The sequence below is a fragment of the Oncorhynchus nerka genome, linkage group LG9b (assembly GCF_034236695.1).
Source record: "Oncorhynchus nerka isolate Pitt River linkage group LG9b, Oner_Uvic_2.0, whole genome shotgun sequence".
Lineage (NCBI taxonomy): Eukaryota > Metazoa > Chordata > Actinopteri > Salmoniformes > Salmonidae > Oncorhynchus > Oncorhynchus nerka.
In genome coordinates, this window is record NC_088424.1 from 54,934,190 (window position 1) to 54,956,389 (window position 22,200).

Sequence of the window (22,200 nt, forward strand, 5' to 3'; positions counted from 1 at the left end):
AAGAAGTGGCTGGTTTGGGTTCTATTCTAGCCCTTGGAGAATAAGCGGCTGGTTTGGGTTCTATTCTAGTCATTGGAGAGGAAGCAGGCTGGTTTGGGTTATATTCTAGTCCTTGGAGAGGAAGCAGGCTGCTTTGGGTTCTATTCTAGTCAGTGGAGAGGACGCAGGCTGGTTTGGGTTCTATTCTAGTCATTGGAGAGGACGCAGGCTGGTTTGGGTTCTATTCTAGTCCTTGGAGAGGCAGCAGGCTGGTTTGGGTTCTATTCTAGTCCTTGGAGAGGCAGCAGGCTGGTTTGGGTTCTATTCTAGTCCTTGGAGAGGACGCAGGCTGGTTTGGGTTCTATTCTAGTCATTGGAGAAGAAGTGGCTGGTTTGGGTTCTATTCTAGTCCTTGGAGAGGACGCAGGCTGGTTTGGGTTCTATTCTAGTCCTTGGAGAGGCAGCAGGCTGGTTTGGGTTCTATTCTAGACCTTGGAGAGGAAGCAGGCTGGTTTGGGTTCTATTCTAGTCATTAGAGAGGCAGCAGGCTGGTTTGGGTTCTATTCTAGTCCTTGGAGGGCAGCAGGCTGGTTTGGGTTCTATTCTAGACCTTGGAGAGGCAGCAGGCTGGTATGGGTTCTATTCTAGTCCTTGGAGAGGCAGCAGGCTGGTATGGGTTCTATTCTAGTCCTTGGAGAGGCAGCAGGCTGGTATGGGTTCTATTCTAGTCCTTGGAGAGGCAGTAGGCTGGTATGGGTTCTATTCTAGTCCTTGGAGAGGAAGTAGGCTGGTATGGGTTCTATTCTAGTCCTTGGAGAGGCAGCAGGCTGGTTTGGGTTCTATTCTAGTCCTTGGAGAGGCAGCAGGCTGGTTTGGGTTCTATTCTAGTCCTTGGAGAGGCAGCAGGCTGGTTTGGGTTCTATTCTAGTCCTTGGAGAGGACGCAGGCTGGTTTGGGTTCTATTCTAGTCATTGGAGAAGAAGTGGCTGGTTTGGGTTCTATTCTAGTCCTTGGAGAGGACGCAGGCTGGTTTGGGTTCTATTCTAGTCCTTGGAGAGGCAGCAGGCTGATTTGGGTTCTATTCTAGACCTTGGAGGAAGCAGGCTGGTTTGGGTTCTATTCTAGTCATTAGAGAGGCAGCAGGCTGGTTTGGGTTCTATTCTAGTCCTTGGAGGGCAGCAGGCTGGTTTGGGTTCTATTCTAGACCTTGGAGAGGCAGCAGGCTGGTATGGGTTCTATTCTAGTCCTTGGAGAGGCAGCAGGCTGGTATGGGTTCTATTCTAGTCCTTGGAGAGGCAGCAGGCTGGTATGGGTTCTATTCTAGTCCTTGGAGAGGCAGTAGGCTGGTATGGGTTCTATTCTAGTCCTTGGAGAGGAAGTAGGCTGGTATGGGTTCTATTCTAGTCCTTGGAGAGGCAGCAGGCTGGTTTGGGTTCTATTCTAGTCCTTGGAGAGGCAGCAGGCTGGTATGGGTTCTATTCTAGTCCTTGGAGAAGAAGCAGGCTGGTATGGGTTCTATTCTAGTCCTTGGAGAGGCAGCAGGCTGGTATGTGCTTGTTCTGTATATGTAGGCTATGTCGTAGAGGCTGGAGACTTACCTCAGCCACATGGGGATACAGAATGTCATGTGTGACTGTGATGTTGGCTTCTTTTTGCAACACTACACATTTAGCCTCCTCACTGTATGTGAGTGCCTCTGTCAACAGGTCCAAGCTTTAATGGCACAGATGGTTGCACACTCACCCTTTAAGCACAAGGTTGCTGGTTCAAGCCCCGCTCTGGCTTTTCCCTCTCAGTTACTACAGTACGTGCAATTGCGTGAACACACACACACCAATTCTCCTCCTCTACTAGGCCCAGACTAGGTTCAGTTTGCTTCTAGCAGAACTAGACTAGGTTCAGTTTACTTCTAGCAGAACTAGACTAGGTTCAGTTTGCTTCTAGCAGAACTAGACTAGGTTCAGTTTGCTTCTAGCAGAACTAGACTATGTTCAGTTTGCTTCTAGCAGAACTCGTTTGCTTCTAGCAGAACTTCAGTTTGCTTCTAGCAGAACTAGACTAGGTTCAGTTTGCTTCTAGCAGAACTAGACTAGGTTCAGTTTGCTTCTAGCAGAACTAGACTAGGTTCAGTTTGCTTCTAGCAGAACTAGACTAGGTTCAGTTTGCTTCTAGCAGAACTAGACTAGGTTCAGTTTGCTTCTAGCAGAACTAGACTAGGTTCAGTTTGCTTCTAGCAGAACTAGACTAGGTTCAGTTTGCTTCTAGCAGAACTCGGCTAGGCGAAAGTAAACCTCTATGCTCGCATACCTTTAAAAGACCTTTGCTTGAAAAACGTTTGTCCCTCTCGAGACACTGTAGCTACAACATAGCCAGTAGTAACACTTCCTCAAAAATACTCTGGATTAATATAAAACAAATCTGTCATTAAATGTTATATTTTTTGTTGATCTGAATGAACCCCCGAAATGAACCCCCGGAACCCCCATGCAGTTTTCTCAGTTATTATATAAGACGTTTTGGCGGCTGTATTTGGCCTACAAGGGGCTGCCATTGCTTTTGTCTACTAGCCAAACTATAGGCAGCTTAACATTTGCTAGCTAACAACAGTGGTTAACCTTTTACTGCAGTGGGCTAAATCAGTGTCACACAGGACGGTAGTTTTAACAACAAATCTACTTTGAAACAAAAGGTTTCACCTCACACACATGGTTGTGTGGATAAAAAGACACCTGTACCATGCCAGGTATAGAGAAATGTATTCCATTCTAAGTTTACATCCTAATATTACACTTTATATACATCACAGAAGACAGAAATATAATACAACTGTTTGACATAGAAACACCAGATATTCGGTTGAAAAAAAATGTGTTTTTTAATTTATGAAATGATGAAACTGACTCAGTTATCTGTTTTATTTGATTGTTGTTTCCTTGGTTACCGCTGGGCCCCCTTACCCTGTTTTCTACTTCCCAGGTCACCCTGATTATACCTTATTGGATTCACCTGTGTTTACTTACCTTCTGTGTTCACCTGGTTGTTATTTAGATTCCTCTGTTGGCCTGTATCTTCGCTTAGGTCTCCTGTTTTACTAGTGTTCTCTTGTGCTGTTGCCTTGTTTGTGTTAAGACTCATAAGTAAAATATTTGGATTTACCCTCACCTCTCTCTACTTGCTGTGTTTCTCTGCGCCTGGGTTCGAAGTTCGTACTAGCATTATCGTCACGGAAACGTATAAATCACATTCCACCCATGAGACCACTAGAGGGCGCTTTGGTAATTTACATGCAGGAAATTATCCTAAATAAATAAAAGCTCAATTAAACACTGTTCTGGCATCTAAGAAACATTTATTTAGCATGTTAACAGGCATTATATCTCGTATTATTTCAGGATTCCTCCAGTCCTCTAATATGTCTTGCTTTCTGCATGGACATGCAATGTGTGTAACCTTAGTAGCCGAGATGTAACATGGCAACCTTAGAATGTTGCTAGGGGGGGGGGTTAATTACTTAAAAATGTATTATGATTTTCAAAATCGTACCTTTTAATTTTATAATATTAAATTAAAAGGTGCACATTTTCCACGTTTTGAATCATACAGTGTACATGTATCGTCACATTATCTACCTGATGACATTGAAACATTACAGTTTTGTTTTCTGGGTCACAGAATGCCTTTTCTGGAGCCTTTTTGTGGACAAAATGACGCTTCAGACACCTGAGTTATGCTGGTATATACTGTAGAATATTGTATATAAAAGTTTTACCATTTCGAGGTGAATCATAAATTTCTTATGAATGTAATCCAACGTTGCCGACTGTGTTACTTGTTATGACATTTATACAGATTCCTATGAGGCCACTGTGTGGGAGCTACAGGCGAGTCAAACCCTCATGACATTTATACAGATTCCTATGAGGCCACTGTGTGGGAGTTACAGGCGAGTCAAACCCTCATGACATTTATACAGATTCCTATGAGGCCACAAACCCTCATGACATTTATACAGATTCCTGTGTGTGGGAGCTACAGGCGAGTCAAACCCTCATGACATTTATACAGATTCCTATGAGGCCACTGTGTGGGAGCTACAGGCGAGTCAAACCTCATGACATTTATACAGATTCCTATGAGGCCACTGTGTGGGAGCTACAGAGCGAGTCAAACCCTCATGACATTTATACAGATTCCTATGAGGCCACTGTGTGGGAGCTACAGGCGAGTCAAACCCTCATGACATTTATACAGATTCCTATGAGGCCACTGTGTGGGAGCTACAGGCGAGTCAAACCCTCATGACATTTATACAGATTCCTATGAGGCCACTGTGTGGGAGCTACAGGCGAGTCAAACCCTCATGACATTTATACAGATTCCTATGAGGCCACTGTGTGGGAGCTACAGGCGAGTCAAACCCTCATGACATTTATACAGATTCCTATGAGGCCACTGTGTGGGAGCTACAGGCGAGTCAAACCCTCATGACATTTATACAGATTCCTATGAGGCCACTGTGTTTGAGCTACAGGCGAGTCAAACCCTCATGACATTTATGCAGATTCCTATGAGGCCACTGTGTTTGAGCTACAGGCGAGTCAAACCCTCATGACATTTATACAGATTCCTATGAGGCCACTGTGTGGGAGCTACAGGCAGAGTCAAACCTCATGACATTTATACAGATTCCTATGAGGCCACTGTGTGGAGCTACAGGCGGAGTCAAACCCTCATGACATTTATACAGATTCCTATGAGGCCACTGTGTTTGAGTTACAGGCGAGTCAAACCCTCATGACATTTATACAGATTCCTATGAGGCCACTGTGTGGGAGATACAGGCGAGTCAAACCCTCATGACATTTATACAGATTCCTATGAGGCCACTGTGTGGGAGTTACAGGCGAGTCAAACCCTCATGACATTTATACAGATTCCTATGAGGCCACTGTGTGGAGATACAGGCGAGTCAAACCCTCATGACATTTATACAGATTCCTATGAGGCCACTGTGTGGGAGTTACAGGCGAGTCAAACCTCATGACATTTATACAGATTCCTATGAGGCCACTGTGTTTGAGCTACAGGCGAGTCAAACCCTCATGACATTTATACAGATTCCTATGAGGCCACTGTGTGGGAGCTACAGGCGAGTCAAACCCTCATGACATTTATACAGATTCCTATGAGGCCACTGTGTGGGAGCTACAGGCGAGTCAAACCCTCATGACATTTATACAGATTCCTATGAGGCCACTGTGTGGAGTTACAGGCGAGTCAAACCCTCATGACATTTATACAGATTCCTATGAGGCCACTGTGTTTGAGCTACAGGCGAGTCAAACCCTCATGACATTTATACAGATTCCTATGAGGCCACTGTGTGGGAGCTACAGGCGAGTCAAACCCTCATGACATTTATACAGATTCCTATGAGGCCACTGTGTGGGAGATACAGGCGAGTCAAACCTCATGACATTTATACAGATTCCTATGAGGCCACTGTGTGGGAGTTACAGGCGAGTCAAACCCTCATGACATTTATACAGATTCCTATGAGGCCACCGTGTGGGAGTTACAGGCGAGTCAAACCCTCATGACATTTATACAGATTCCTATGAGGCCACCGTGTGGGAGCTTTACAGGCGAGTCAAACCCTCATGACATTTATACAGATTCCTATGAGGCCACTGTGTGGGAGCTACAGGCGAGTCAAACCCTCATGACATTTATACAGATTCCTATGAGGCCACTGTGTGGGAGCTACAGGCGAGTCAAACCCTCATGACATTTATACAGATTCCTATGAGGCCACTGTGTGGGAGCTACAGGCGAGTCAAACCCTCATGACATTTATACAGATTCCTATGAGGCCACTGTGTGGGAGCTACAGGCGAGTCAAACCCTCATGACATTTATACAGATTCCTATGAGGCCACTGTGTGGAGCTACAGGCGAGTCAAACCCTCATGACATTTATACAGATTCCTATGAGGCCACTGTGGGGAGCTACAGGCGAGTCAAACCCTCATGACATTTATACAGATTCCTATGAGGCCACTGTGTGGAGCTACAGGCGAGTCAAACCCTCATGACATTTATACAGATTCCTATGAGGCCACTGTGTGGGAGCTACAGGCGAGTCAAACCCTCATGACATTTATACAGATTCCTATGAGGCCACTGTGTGGAGCTACAGGCGAGTCAAACCCTCATGACATTTATACAGATTCCTATGAGGCCACTGTGTGGGAGCTACAGGCGAGTCAAACCCTCATGACATTTATACAGATTCCTATGAGGCCACTGTGTTTGAGCTACAGGCGAGTCAAACCCTCATGACATTTATACAGATTCCTATGAGGCCACTGTGTTTGAGCTACAGGCGAGTCAAACCCTCATGACATTTATACAGATTCCTATGAGGCCACTGTGTTTGAGCTACAGGCGAGTCAAACCTCATGACATTTATACAGATTCCTATGAGGCCACTGTGTTTGAGCTACAGGCGGTCAAACCCTCATGACATTTATACAGATTCCTATGAGGCCACTGTGTGGGAGCTACAGGCGAGTCAAACCCTCATGTCATTTATACAGATTCCTATGAGGCCACTGTGTGGGAGTTACAGGCGAGTCAAACCCTCATGACATTTATACAGATTCCTATGAGGCCACTGTGTTTGAGCTACAGGCGAGTCAAACCTCATGACATTTATACAGATTCCTATGAGGCCACCGTGTTTGAGCTACAGGCGAGTCAAACCCTCATGACATTTATACAGATTCCTATGAGGCCACCGTGTGGGAGCTACAGGCGAGTCAAACCCTCATGACATTTATACAGATTCCTATGAGGCCACTGTGTGGGAGCTACAGGCGGAGTCAAACCCTCATGACATTTATACAGATTCCTATGAGGCCACTGTGTGGGAGCTTACAGGCGAGTCAAACCCTCATGACATTTATACAGATTCCTATGAGGCCACTGTGTGGGAGCTACAGGCGAGTCAAACCCTCATGACATTTATACAGATTCATATGAGGCCACTGTGTGGGAGCTACAGGCGAGTCAAACCCTCATGACATTTATACAGATTCCTATGAGGCCACTGTGTTTGGAGCTACAGGCGAGTCAAACCCTCATGACATTTATACAGATTCCTATGAGGCCACTGTGTGGGAGCTACAGGCGAGTCAAACCCTCATGACATTTATACAGATTCCTATGAGGCCACTGTGTTTGAGCTACAGGCGAGTCAAACCCTCATGACATTTATACAGATTCCTATGAGGCCACTGTGTGGGAGCTACAGGCGAGTCAAACCCTCATGACATTTATACAGATTCCTATGAGGCCACTGTGTGGGAGCTACAGGCGAGTCAAACCCTCATGACATTTATACAGATTCCTATGAGGCCACTGTGTGGGAGCTACAGGCGAGTCAAACCCTCATGACATTTATACAGATTCCTATGAGGCCACTGTGTGGGAGTTACAGGCGAGTCAAACCCTCATGACATTTATACAGATTCCTATGAGGCCACTGTGTGGGAGCTACAGGCGAGTCAAACCCTCATGACATTTATACAGATTCCTATGAGGCCACCGTGTGGGAGCTACAGGCGAGTCAAACCCTCATGACATTTATACAGATTCCTATGAGGCCACCGTGTGGGAGCTACAGGCGAGTCAAACCCTCATGACATTTATACAGATTCCTATGAGGCCACTGTGTGGGAGCTACAGGCGAGTCAAACCCTCATGACATTTATACAGATTCCTATGAGGCCACTGTGTGGGAGCTACAGGCGAGTCAAACCCTCATGACATTTATACAGATTCCTATGAGGCCACTGTGTGGGAGCTACAGGCGAGTCAAACCCTCATGACATTTATACAGATTCCTATGAGGCCACTGTGTGGAGCTACAGGCGAGTCAAACCCTCATGACATTTATACAGATTCCTATGAGGCCACTGTGTGGGAGCTACAGGCGAGTCAAACCCTCATGACATTTATACAGATTCCTATGAGGCCACTGTGTGGAGCTACAGGCGAGTCAAACCCTCATGACATTTATACAGATTCCTATGAGGCCACTGTGTGGGAGCATTTATACAGGCGAGTCAAACCCTCATGACATTTATACAGATTCCTATGAGGCCACTGTGTGGGAGCTACAGGCGAGTCAAACCCTCATGACATTTATACAGATTCCTATGAGGCCACTGTGTGGGAGCTACAGGCGAGTCAAACCCTCATGACATTTATACAGATTCCTATGAGGCCACTGTGTGGGAGCTACAGGCGAGTCAAACCCTCATGACATTTATACAGATTCCTATGAGGCCACTGTGTGGGAGCTACAGGCGAGTCAAACCCTCATGACATTTATACAGATTCCTATGAGGCCACTGTGTGGGAGCTACAGGCGAGTCAAACCCTCATGACATTTATACAGATTCCTATGAGGCCACTGTGTGGGAGCTACAGGCGAGTCAAACCCTCATGACATTTATACAGATTCCTATGAGGCCACTGTGTGGAGTTACAGGCGAGTCAAACCCTCATGACATTTATACAGATTCCTATGAGGCCACCGTGTGGGAGCTACAGGCGAGTCAAACCCTCATGACATTTATACAGATTCCTATGAGGCCACTGTGTGGGAGCTACAGGCGAGTCAAACCCTCATGACATTTATACAGATTCCTATGAGGCCACTGTGTGGGAGCTACAGGCGAGTCAAACCCTCATGACATTTATACAGATTCCTATGAGGCCACTGTGTGGGAGCTACAGGCGAGTCAAACCCTCATGACATTTATACAGATTCCTATGAGGCCACTGTGTGGGAGCTACAGGCGAGTCAAACCCTCATGACATTTATACAGATTCCTATGAGGCCACTGTGTGGGAGCTACAGGCGAGTCAAACCCTCATGACATTTATACAGAAACCCTCCTATGAGGCCACTGTGTTTGAGCTACAGGCGAGTCAAACCCTCATGGCATTTATACAGATTCCTATGAGGCCACTGTGTTTGAGCTACAGGCGAGTCAAACCCTCATGACATTTATACAGATTCCTATGAGGCCACTGTGTGGGAGCTACAGGCGAGTCAAACCCTCATGACATTTATACAGATTCCTATGAGGCCACTGTGTGGGAGCTACAGGCGAGTCAAACCCTCATGACATTTATACAGATTCCTATGAGGCCACTGTGTGGGAGCTACAGGCGAGTCAAACCCTCATGACATTTATACAGATTCCTATGAGGCCACTGTGTGGGAGATACAGGCGAGTCAAACCCTCATGACATTTATACAGATTCCTATGAGGCCACCCCTCATGTTTATACAGATTCCTATGGGAGTTACAGGCGAGTCAAACCCTCATGACATTTATACAGATTCCTATGAGGCCACCGTGTGGGAGTTACAGGCGAGTCAAACCCTCATGACATTTATACAGATTCCTATGAGGCCACCGTGTGGGAGCTACAGGCGAGTCAAACCCTCATGACATTTATACAGATTCCTATGAGGCCACGTGTGGGAGCTACAGGCGAGTCAAACCCTCATGACATTTATACAGATTCCTATGAGGCCACTGTGTGGGAGCTACAGGCGAGTCAAACCCTCATGACATTTATACAGATTCCTATGAGGCCACTGTGTGGGAGCTACAGGCGAGTCAAACCCTCATGACATTTATACAGATTCCTATGAGGCCACTGTGTGGGAGCTACAGGCGAGTCAAACCCTCATGACATTTATACAGATTCCTATGAGGCCACTGTGTGGGAGCTACAGGCGAGTCAAACCCTCATGACATTTATACAGATTCCTATGAGGCCACTGTGTGGGAGCTCAAACCCTCAGGCGAGTCAAACCCCCTCATGACATTTATACAGATTCCTATGAGGCCACTGTGTGGGAGCTACAGGCGAGTCAAACCCTCATGACATTTATACAGATTCCTATGAGGCCACTGTGTGGGGAGCTACAGGCGAGTCAAACCCTCATGACATTTATACAGATTCCTATGAGGCCACTGTGTGGGAGCTACAGGCGAGTCAAACCCTCATGACATTTATACAGATTCCTATGAGGCCACTGTGTGGGAGCTACAGGCGAGTCAAACCCTCATGACATTTATACAGATTCCTATGAGGCCACTGTGTGGGAGCTACAGGCGAGTCAAACCCTCATGACATTTATACAGATTCCTATGAGGCCACTGTGTGGGAGCTACAGGCGAGTCAAACCCTCATGACATTTATACAGATTCCTATGAGGCCACTGTGTGGGAGCTACAGGCGAGTCAAACCCTCATGACATTTATACAGATTCCTATGAGGCCACTGTGTGGGAGCTACAGGCGAGTCAAACCCTCATGACATTTATACAGATTCCTATGAGGCCACTGTGTGGGAGCTACAGGCGAGTCAAACCCTCATGACATTTATACAGATTCCTATGAGGCCACTGTGTGGGAGCTACAGGCGAGTCAAACCCTCATGACATTTATACAGATTCCTATGAGGCCACTGTGTGGAGCTACAGGCGAGTCAAACCCTCATGACATTTATACAGATTCCTATGAGGCCACTGTGTGGGAGCTACAGGCGAGTCAAACCCTCATGACATTTATACAGATTCCTATGAGGCCACTGTGTGGGAGCTACAGGCGAGTCAAACCCTCATGACATTTATACAGATTCCTATGAGGCCACTGTGTGGAGCTACAGGCGAGTCAAACCCTCATGACATTTATACAGATTCCTATGAGGCCACTGTGTGGGAGCTACAGGCGAGTCAAACCCTCATGACATTTATACAGATTCCTATGAGGCCACTGTGTGGGAGCTACAGGCGAGTCAAACCCTCATGACATTTATACAGATTCCTATGAGGCCACTGTGTGGGAGCTACAGGCGAGTCAAACCCTCATGACATTTATACAGATTCCTATGAGGCCACTGTGTGGGAGCTACAGGCGAGTCAAACCCTCATGACATTTACAATCTCCCATGGCTTAGGGAAGCACATAAACCTTCAAACCAAATCCACAGTCTCCTTTCTACACCACTATATGTAGTTAAATAGCCTAGTCTGGGTTAGCTAGTAGTGTATATGAATCGTAGATGGCCGGCTAGATGGAAAGACTGAGGGGGTTGTGACCTCGTTACACCCGCCGGAGACAGACCTTGACTCACTCACTTCCTGGTCTCAGTTTATGTTGGGCAACCCACTTGGTTACAGCACCATAACATGGGAGTAAACACTAGACAGAGGGGGAAACGTCTGTCTGTCTGTCTGTCTGTCTGTCTGTCTGTCTGTCTGTCTGTCTGTCTGTCTGTCTGTCTGTCTGTCTGTCTGTCTGTCTGTCTCTCTGTCTGTCTCTCTGTCTGTCTCTCTGTCTATATGTCTTTCTATCTTTCTGTCTGTCTGTCTGTCTGTCTGTCTGTCTCTGTCTTTTTGAACATGTAGACTTTAAACTCACTTCAAAGGAGTCTCGCAACAGGTCTCGAACACTGAATGCTCGGCTATGAAAAGCCAACTGACATTTACTCCTGAGGTGGTGACCTGTTGCACCCTCTACAACCACTGTTATTATTATTTGACCATATTGAAGAACGATCTGGCCTTAATGGCCATGTCCTCTTAATCTCCACCCGGCACAGCCAGAAGAGGACTGGCCACCCCTCAGAGCCTGGTTCCTCTCTACCCGGCACAGCCAGAAGAGGACTGGCCACCCCTCAGAGCCTGGTTCCTCTCTACCTGGCACAGCCAGAAGAGGACTGGCCACCCCTCATAGCCTGGTTCCTCTCTACCTGGCACAGCCAGAAGAGGACTGGCCACCCCTCAGAGCCTGGTTCCTCTCTACCTGGCACAGCCAGAAGAGGACTGGCCACCCCTCATAGCCTGGTTCCTCTCTACCTGGCACAGCCAGAAGAGGACTGGCCACCCCTCAGAGCCTGGTTCCTCTCTACCTGGCACAGCCAGAAGAGGACTGGCCACCCCTCATAGCCTGGTTCCTCTCTACCTGGCACAGCCAGAAGAGGACTGGCCACCCCTCATAGCCTGGTTCCTCTCTAGGTTTATAATCTCCACCTGGCACAGCCAGAAGAGGACTGGCCACCACTCAGAGCCTGGTTCCTTTCTAGGTTTCTTCCTAGGTTCTGGCCTTTCTAGGGAGTTTTTCCTAGCCACCGTGCTTCTACACCTGCATTGCTTGCTGTTTGGGGTTTAGGCTAGGTTTCTGTACAGCACTTTGATATATCAGCTGATGTAAGAAGGGCTTTATAAATACATTTGATTGAATTTGAATGACAAGACCTGAGCAGGAAAACCTCCGGGCCCTTGATATTATGTCCATGTATTCTGTCAAAAAAAGGGACAAAAGATTTGAGGATTAAAACTGTGTAAAAATCATTTGTCCCCACCTTGTCCTAGTTATCGTATCCATCAGTGTGCAGTATGTCCTCTATAATGTTTGTGATTTCTCCTTCCTTCTCACAGACCGCTCTACGGCGGAGAGGGAACAGGGAAACCTTTAAGGACAAGAAGTTTCTGAATCAGGACGACAGTGCAGATCTCAGGTGCCAGCTGCAATTCTCTAAGGAAGAATCCACCCTCATGCGAAAGAAGATGGCCAAGCTGGGGAGGGAGAAGGAAGAGCTTGAGCAGGAGATACAGAAGTATAAGTCAGTCTACGGGGACGTGGACAGCCCTCTACCCCTGGCAGAGCTTGCAGGCGGTGGGCCCCACAGCACCAGGGAGGCGGAGCTACGGCTCCGACTCAAACTGGTGGAGGAAGAGGCTAATATTCTGGGGAGGAAGATCGTTGAACTAGAGGTAGGTGCCATGACTATTTTACCTTTGGCTGTGTCCCCTAAATGTCCCCCTTTTCCACTACTATAGACCAGGGCCCTATGCACTACTATAGACCAGGGCCCTATGCACTACTATAGACCAGGACCCTATCCACTACTATAGACCAGGGCCCTATGCACTACTATAGACCAGGGCCCTATGCACTACTATAGACCAGGACCCTATCCACTACTATAGACCAGGGCCATATGCACTACTATAGACCAGGGCCCTATGCACTACTATAGACCAGGACCCTATCCCCTACTATAGACCAGGGCCCTATGCACTACTATAGACCAGGGCCCTATCCACTACTATAGACCAGGGCCCTATGCACTACTATAGACCAGGGCCCTATGCACTACTATAGACCAGGGCCCTATGCACTACTATAGACCAGGGCCCTATCCACTACTATAGACCAGGGCCCTATGCACTACTATAGACCAGAGCCCTATCCACTACTATAGACCAGGGCCCTATCCACTACTATAGACCAGGGCCCTATCCACTACTATAGACCAGGGCCCTATGCACTACTATAGACCAGGGCCCTATGCACTACTATAGACCAGGGCCCTATCCACTACTATAGACCAGGGCCCTATGCACTACTATAGACCAGGGCCCTATCCACTACTATAGACCAGGGCCCTATGCACTACTATAGACCAGAGCCCTATCCACTACTATAGACCAGGGCCCTATCCACTACTATAGACCAGGGCCCTATCCACTACTATAGACCAGGGCCCTATCCACTACTATAGACCAGGGCCCTATGCACTACTATAGACCAGGGCCCTATGCACTACTATAGACCAGGGCCCTATCCACTACTATAGACCAAGGCCCTATGCACTACTATAGACCAGGGCCCTATCCACTACTATAGACCAGGGCCCTATCCACTACTATAGACCACGGCCCTATCCACTACTATAGACCAGGGCCCTATGCACTACTATAGCCCAGGACCCTATCCACTACTATAGACCAGGGCCCTATGCACTACTATAGACCAGGGCCATATGCACTACTATAGACCAGGGCCCTATGCACTACTATAGACCAGGACCCTATCCACTACTATAGACCAGGGCCCTATGCACTACTATAGACCAGGGCCCTATCCACTACTATAGACCAGGGCCCTATGCACTACTATAGACCAGGGCCCTATGCACTACTATAGACCAGGGCCCTATGCACTACTATAGACCAGGGCCCTATGCACTACTATAGACCAGGGCCCTATGCACTACTATAGACCAGGGCCCTATGCACTACTATAGACCAGGACCCTATCCACTACTATAGACCAGGGCCCTATGCACTACTATAGACCAGGGCCCTATCACTACTATAGACCAGGGCCCTATGCTACTATAGACCAGGGCCCTATGCACTACTATAGACCAGGGCCCTATGCACTACTATAGACCAGGGCCCTATGCACTACTATAGACCAGGGCCCTATGCACTACTATAGACCAGGGCCCTATGCACTACTATAGACCAGGGCCCTATCCACTACTATAGACCAGGGCCCTATGCACTACTATAGACCAGGGCCTTATCCACTACTATAGACCAGGGCCCTATGCACTACTATAGACCAGGGCCCTATCCACTACTATAGACCAGGGCCCTATCCACTACTATAGACCACGGCCCTATCCACTACTATAGACCAGGGCCCTATGCACTACTATAGACCAGAGCCCTATCCACTACTATAGACCAGGGCCCTATACACTACTATAGACCACGGCCCTATCCACTACTATAGACCAGGGCCCTATGCACTACTATAGACCAGGGCCCTATCCACTACTATAGACCAGAGCCCTATGCACTACTATAGACCAGGGCCCTATGCACTACTATAGACCAGGGCCCTATCCACTACTATAGACCAGGGCCCTATCCACTACTATAGACCAGAGCCCTATCCTACTACTATGCACTACTATAGACCAGGGCCCTATCACTACTATAGACCAGGGCTATCCACTACTATAGACCAGGGCCCTATCCACTACTATAGACCAGGGCCCTATCCACTACTATAGACCAGGGCCCTATCCACTACTATAGACCAGGGCCCTATCCACTACTATAGACCAGGGCCCTATCCACTACTATAGACCAGGGCCCTATCCACTACTATAGACCAGGGCCCTATCCACTACTATAGACCAGGGCCCTATCCACTACTATAGACCAGGGCCCTATCCACTACTATAGACCAGGGCCCTATCCACTACTATAGACCAGGGCCCTATCCACTACTATAGACCAGGGCCCTATCCTACTATAGGCCCTATCCACTACTATAGACCAGGGCCCTATCCACTACTATAGACCAGAGCCCTATCCACTACTATAGACCAGGGCCCTATCCACTACTATAGACCAGGGCCCTATCCACTACTATAGACCAGGGCCCTATCCACTACTATAGACCAGAGCCCTATCCACTACTATAGACCAGGGCCCTATCCACTACTATAGACCAGGGCCCTATCCACTACTACAGACCAGAGCCCTATCCACTACTATAGACCAGAGCCCTATCCACTACTATAGACCAGAGCCCTATCCACTACTATAGACCAGGGCCCTATCCACTACTATAGACCAGGGCCCTATCCACTACTATAGACCAGAGCCCTATCCACTACTATAGACCAGAGCCCTATCCACTACTATAGACCAGAGCCCTATCCACTACTATAGACCAGGGCCCTATCCACTACTATAGACTAGGGCCCTATCCACTACTATAGACCAGGGCCCTATGCACTACTATAGACCAGGGCCCTATCCACTACTATAGACCAGGGCCCTATCCACTACTATAGACCAGGGCCCTATCCACTACTATAGACCAGGGCCCTATCCACTACTATAGACCAGGGCCCTATGCACTACTATAGACCAGAGCCCTATCCACTACTATAGACCAGGGCCCTATCACTACTATAGACCAGGGCCCTATCCACTACTATAGACCAGAGCCCTATCCACTACTATAGACCAGAGCCCTATCCACTACTATAGACCAGGGCCTATCCACTACTATAGACCAGGGCCCTATCCACTACTATAGACCAGGGCCCTATCACTACTATAGACCAGAGCCCTATCCACTACTATAGACCAGGGCCCTATCCACTACTATAGACCAGGGCCCTATCACTACTATAGACCAGGGCCCTATCCACTACTATAGACCAGAGCTCTATCCACTACTATAGACCAGAGCCCTATCCACTACTATAGACCAGGGCCCTATCCACTACTATAGACCAGGGCCCTATCCTACTATAGACCAGAGCCCTATCCACTACTATAGACCAGAGCCCTATCCACTACTATAGACCAGAGCCCTATCCACTACTATAGACCAGGGCCCTATCCACTACTATAGACCAGGGCCCTATCCACTACTATAGACCAGGGCCCTATGCACTACTATAGACCAGGGCCCTATCCACTACTATAGACCAGGGCCCTATCCACTACTATAGACCAGGGCCCTATCCACTACTATAGACCAGGGCCCTATCCACTACTATAGACCAGGGCCCTATGCACTACTATAGACCAGAGCCCTATCCACTACTATAGACCAGGGCCCTATCACTACTATAGACCAGGGCCCTATCCACTACTATAGACCAGAGCCCTATCCACTACTATAGACCAGAGCCCTATCCACTACTATAGACCAGGGCCCTATCCACTACTATAGACCAGGGCCCTATCCACTACTATAGACCAGGGCCCTATCCACTACTATAGACCAGAGCCCTATCCACTACTATAGACCAGAGCCCTATCCACTACTATAGACCAGGGCCCTATCCACTACTATAGACCAGGGCCCTATCCACTACTATAGACCAGAGCTCTATCCACTACTATAGACCAGAGCCTATCCACTACTATAGACCAGGGCCCTATCCACTACTATAGACAAGGGCCCTATCCACTACTATAGACCAGGGCCCTATCCACTACTATAGACCAGGGCCCTATCCACTACTATAGACAAGGGCCCTATCCACTACTATAGACCAGGGCCCTATGCACTAGTATAGACCAGGGCCCTATCCACTACTATAGACCAGGACCCTATCCACTACTATAGACCAGAGCCCTATCCACTACTATAGACCAGAGCCCTATCCACTACTATAGACCAGGGCCTAAGCAGTGAACTACATAGTAAATAGCGTTTCGAAAACAAACTTTATCATAATTTTTTATCTTCGTATAGGACAGAAAATCATTTCCTAAATAAAACATGACATTGTGATCATTATTATCAGGTGGAGAACCGAGGCCTGAGGGCCGAGAACGAGGACATCCGCTGCCAGTCGAGAGGGACTGTTTGGCCGGGAGCCCTTCAGCAGCATGCCCTCCTCCCCGTGGGCGGAGACGCTCTGGAGTCAGCCGGGGAGCTGCGGCGCCACCTACAGTTTGTAGAGGAAGAGGCAGAACTTCTACGGCGGTCCATCTCGGAGATCGAGGACCACAACAAACAGCTGACCTCCGAACTGAACCGCTTCAAGTTCGGCCCGAGAGACGAGGAGGTCGATGTCGGAGTGATGCTGATGAAGACCGGTAATGGGGGTAACGGTGGCGGCGGGGGTAACGGTGGCGGTGTTGTGATGATGGAGGAGCTGAAGGCAGCCAGGATGCAGATCAACGAGCTCAGCGGGAAGGTGTGTTGTATGATGTACTACAGTACCCACAATGCTCTGTGTATGATGTACTACAGTACCCACAATGCTCTGTGTATGATGTACTACAGTACCCATAATGCTCTGTGTATGATGTACTACAGTACCCACAATGCTCTGTGTACGATGTACTACAGTACCCACAATGCTCTGTGTCTGATGTACTACAGTACCCACAATGCTCTGTGTATGATGTACTACAGTACCCACAATGCTCTGTGTATGATGTACTACAGTACCCACAATGCTTTGTGTATGATGTACTACAGTACCCATAATGCTCGGTGTATGATGTACTACAGCACCCACAATGCTCTGTGTATGATGTACTACAGTACCCACAATGCTATGTGTATGATGTACTACATACCCACAATGCTCTGTGTCTGATGTACTACAGTACCCACAATGCTCTGTGTATGATGTACTGGTGTCCCACAATGCTCTGTGTATGATGTACTACAGTACCCACAATGCTTTGTGTATGATGTACTACAGTACCCACAATGCTCTGTGTATGATGTACTACAGTACCCATAATGCTCTGCTAACATAACGGTGTCTTCTCTCTGAAGTTAACATAATGGTGTCTTCTCTCTGAAGCTAACATAATGGTGTCTTCTCTCTGAAGCTAACATAATGGTGTCTTCTCTCCGAAGCTAACACAATGGTGTCTTCTCTCTGAAGCTAACATAATGGTGTCTTCTCTTTGAAGCTAACATAATGGTGTCTTCTCTCTGAAGCTAACATAATGGTGTCTTCTCTCCGAAGCTAACATAATGGTTTCTTCTCTCTGAAGCTAACATAATGGTGTCTTCTCTCTGAAGCTAACATAATGGTGTCTTCTCTCTAAAGCTAACATAATGTTGTCTTCTCTCCGAAGCTAACATAATGGTGTCTTCTCTCTGAAGCTAACATAATGTTGTCTTCTCTCTTGAAGCTAACATAATGGTGTCTTCTCTCTGAAGCTAACATAATGGTGTCTTCTCTCTGAAGCTAACATAATGGTGTCTTCTCTCTGAAGCTAACATAATGGTGTCTTCTCTCTGAAGCTAACATAATGGTGTCTTCTCTCTGAAGCTAACATAATGGTGTCTTCTCTCTGAAGCTAACATAATGTTGTCTTCTCTCTGAAGCTAACATAATGGTGTCTTCTCTCTGAAGCTAACAAAACAGTGTCTTCTCTCTGAAGCTAACATAATGTTGTCTTCTCTCTGAAGCTAACATAATGGTGTCTTCTCTCTGAAGCTAACATAATGGTGTCTTCTCTCTGAAGCTAACATAATGGTGTCTTCTCTCTGAAGCCAACATAATGGTGTCTTCTCTCTGAAGCCAACATAATGGTGTCTTCTCTCTGAAGCCAACATAATGGTGTCTTCTCTCCGAAGCTAACATAATGGTGTCTTCTCTCTGAAGTTAACATAACGGTGTCTTCTCTCTGAAGTTAACATAACGGTGTCTTCTCTCTGAAGCTAACATAATGGTGTCTTCTCTCTGAAGTTAACATAATTGTGTCTTCTCTCTGAAGTTAACATAATGTTGCCTTCTCTCTGAAGCTAACATAATGGTGTCTTCTCTCTGAAGCTAACATAATGGTGTCTTCTCTCTGAAGCTAACATAATGGTGTCTTCTCTCTGAAGCTAACATAATGGTGTCTTCTCTCTGACGTTAACATAACGGTGTCTTCTCTCTGAAGTTAACATAACGGTGTCTTCTCTCTGAAGCTAACATAATGGTGTCTTCTCTCTGAAGCTAACATAATGGTGTCTTCTCTCTGAAGTTAACATAACGGTGTCTTCTCTCTGAAGCTAACATAATGGTGTCTTCTCTCTGAAGCTAACATAATGGTGTCTTCTCTCTGAAGCTAACATAATGGTGTCTTCTCTCTGAAGCTAACATAATGGTGTCTTCTCTCTGAAGCTAACATAATGTTGTCTTCTCTCTGAAGCTAACATATTGTGGTCTTGTCTCCTTACCCATCCAGGTGATGAAGCTGCAGTATGAGAACAGAGTTCTGATGTCCAACGTTCAGCGCTGTGACCTGGCCCAACACCTGGGCCTCCGCACCGGCTCCCCACGGGACAGCGATGCAGACAGCGACACCGGCCGCCGAGACGCCGCAGAAGAGGAAGAAACTGGGAGGCTCCTCCTTCTACACCCGAAGAGGGAGGGGCCTGTTGGCGGCGAGAGCGACTCTGAGGACCTGTTTGAGAAGACCACCACGACCTCTGGTTTCGGAAGTCACAAGCCCTCAGACGAGATCAGCGGGCTCAGCACCACGGAACTAGCCAACCTCAGACGAGAAGACCGTGAGACGTTCATGAACGTCAAACGAGAAGCAGAGCGTCTTGGGAAGACCGTAGACCGCCTCATTACCGACACGGACAGTCTGATCTACGAGGGAAAGATTATAGTAACAGGAGGGGACACTCTCTGCATAGAGGGGTTCAGAGGACACAGGGGGGAGGGAAGCGGAGAGGACAGGGGCAACACCACCACACTCCCAGAGTCCCTACAAGACTCCCAGGTCCTGGACACTATCAACACCCGAATGAAGGCCTTCAGAACAGAGCTCCATATCTTCATGGAGAAGGTGGATCACCTGGGAGACGGGCTAAGGGAGAGGGTAGGGGACCGGGATAGTGGGGATGACCTGTCGCCCATGCCCAACCTTACAGAGTCTAGCAGCTTCCTGTCAGGGGTCACTTCCATGTCCCGGGATTCGCCCATCAGCACCCTGGGACGCGACCTGGTCACAGATTTCCAGGTAAGGAAGACAGGATGGGACACTCCTGTGACCTCTGACCTCTATCTGTCTCTATCCAGGGGTCGACCGAAACGGCACCCTATTCCCTATTTAGTGCACTACTGTTGACAGTCCCTATATAGAGCACTATGGAACCTGGGTAACAGTCCCTATTTAGAGCCCTATGGAACCTGGCTAACAGTCCCTATATAGAGCCCTATGGAACCTGGTTAACAGTCCCTATATAGAGCCCTATGGAACCTGGTCAACAGTCCCTATATAGAGCCCTATGGAACCTGGTCAACAGTCCCTATATAGAGCCCTATGGAACCTGGTTAACAGTCCCTATATAGAGCACTATGGAATCTGGGTAACAGTCCCTATATAGAGCCCTATGGAACCTGGTCAACAGTCCCTATATAGAGCCCTATGGAACCTGGTTAACAGTCCCTATATAGAGCCCTATGGAACCTGGTCAACAGTCCCTATATAGAGCCCTATGGAACCTGGTTAACAGTCCCTATATAGAGCCCTATGGAACCTGGTCAACAGTCCCTATATAGAGCCCTATGGAACCTGGCTAACAGTCCCTATATAGAGCCCTATGGAACCTGGTCAACAGTCCCTATATAGAGCCCTATGGAACCTGGCTAACAGTCCCTATATAGAGCCCTATGGAAGCTGGTTAACAGTAGTGCACTATGATAGCAATAAGGTGCCATTTGGGTTGTAACCCAGCCCCCATACATGTCTGTACTGTATGTTATGCTGTCTCCCCGCTACTCCTGGACATCAGCTCCCTGGCTGCTTCCTTATTGGCTCAAGTATCAATAAGTATCAATAAGACGAATTATAAAGTCAGTTAGATGTTATTATGGAAAACATTGCGGTAAGATGGAGCGGTTGAGATGTATTAATGACCGGGACATTTAAAAAAAAAAAAGGGGGGTTATTTTGCAAAGCGTGAATAACTTTTAAACATTAAAAGATGCTCACTGGATCGCTTCTGGGGCATTATGACACCGGATAATTAAAAGAGCAATACAAAGACAGATTGAAGTTATGACTATGTCTTGTCAAAGAGCACAACGTGAGTTTATTATACTGAGGAATATGGTTCATTTGCAAAGTCATGTTCAGCCAAGGAGTCAGATAGACAGTCCAGGATCATGTTCAGCCAAGGAGTCAGATAGACAGTCCAGGATCATGTTCAGCCAAGGAGTCAGATAGACAGTCCAGGATCATGTTCAGCCAAGGAGTCAGATAGACAGTCCAGGATCATGTTCAGCCAAGGAGTCAGATAGACAGTCCAGGATCATGTTCAGCCAAGGAGTCAGATAGACAGTCCAGGATCATGTTCAGCCAAGGAGTCAGATAGACAGTCCAGGATCATGTTCAGCCAAGGAGTCAGATAGACAGTCCAGGATCATGTTCAGCCAAGGAGTCAGATAGACAGTCCAGGATCATGTTTAACCAAGGAGCCAGATAGACAGTCCAGGATCATGTTTAACCAAGGAGCCAGATAGACAGTCCAGGATCATGTTCAGCCAAGGAGCCAGATAGACAGTCCAGGATCATGTTTAACCAAGGAGCCAGATAGACAGTCCAGGATCATGTTTAACCAAGGAGCCAGATAGACAGTCCAGGATCATGTTTAACCAAGGAGCCAGATAGACAGTCCAGGATCACGTTTAACCAAGTAGACAGATAGACAGTCCAGAATCATGTTTAACCAAGGAGCCAGATAGACAGTCCAGGTTCATGTTGCTAGAGTGCCTCAGACGGGATAATTACAAAACCCCAAGGGTAGTATGTTTGAGTCCATTACCCCT

At 47.5% G+C, this 22,200-nt stretch overlaps 1 protein-coding gene across 1 annotated transcript in view; it reads left to right on the forward strand.

Moving 5' to 3' along the window:
• The window catches only part of LOC135565737 (microtubule cross-linking factor 1-like), a gene marked incomplete at its 3' end in the record, with an annotated part of 57,053 nt that overhangs the window by 33,018 nt on the left and 1,835 nt on the right, over positions 1–22,200 (forward strand). The window contains exons 4-6 of the mRNA XM_065013653.1: positions 12,512–12,847; positions 17,209–17,604; positions 19,607–20,389. Of these exons, the coding sequence (XP_064869725.1) occupies positions 12,512–12,847; positions 17,209–17,604; positions 19,607–20,389 (1,515 nt within the window). The remainder of the gene's footprint in view (positions 1–12,511; positions 12,848–17,208; positions 17,605–19,606; positions 20,390–22,200) is intronic.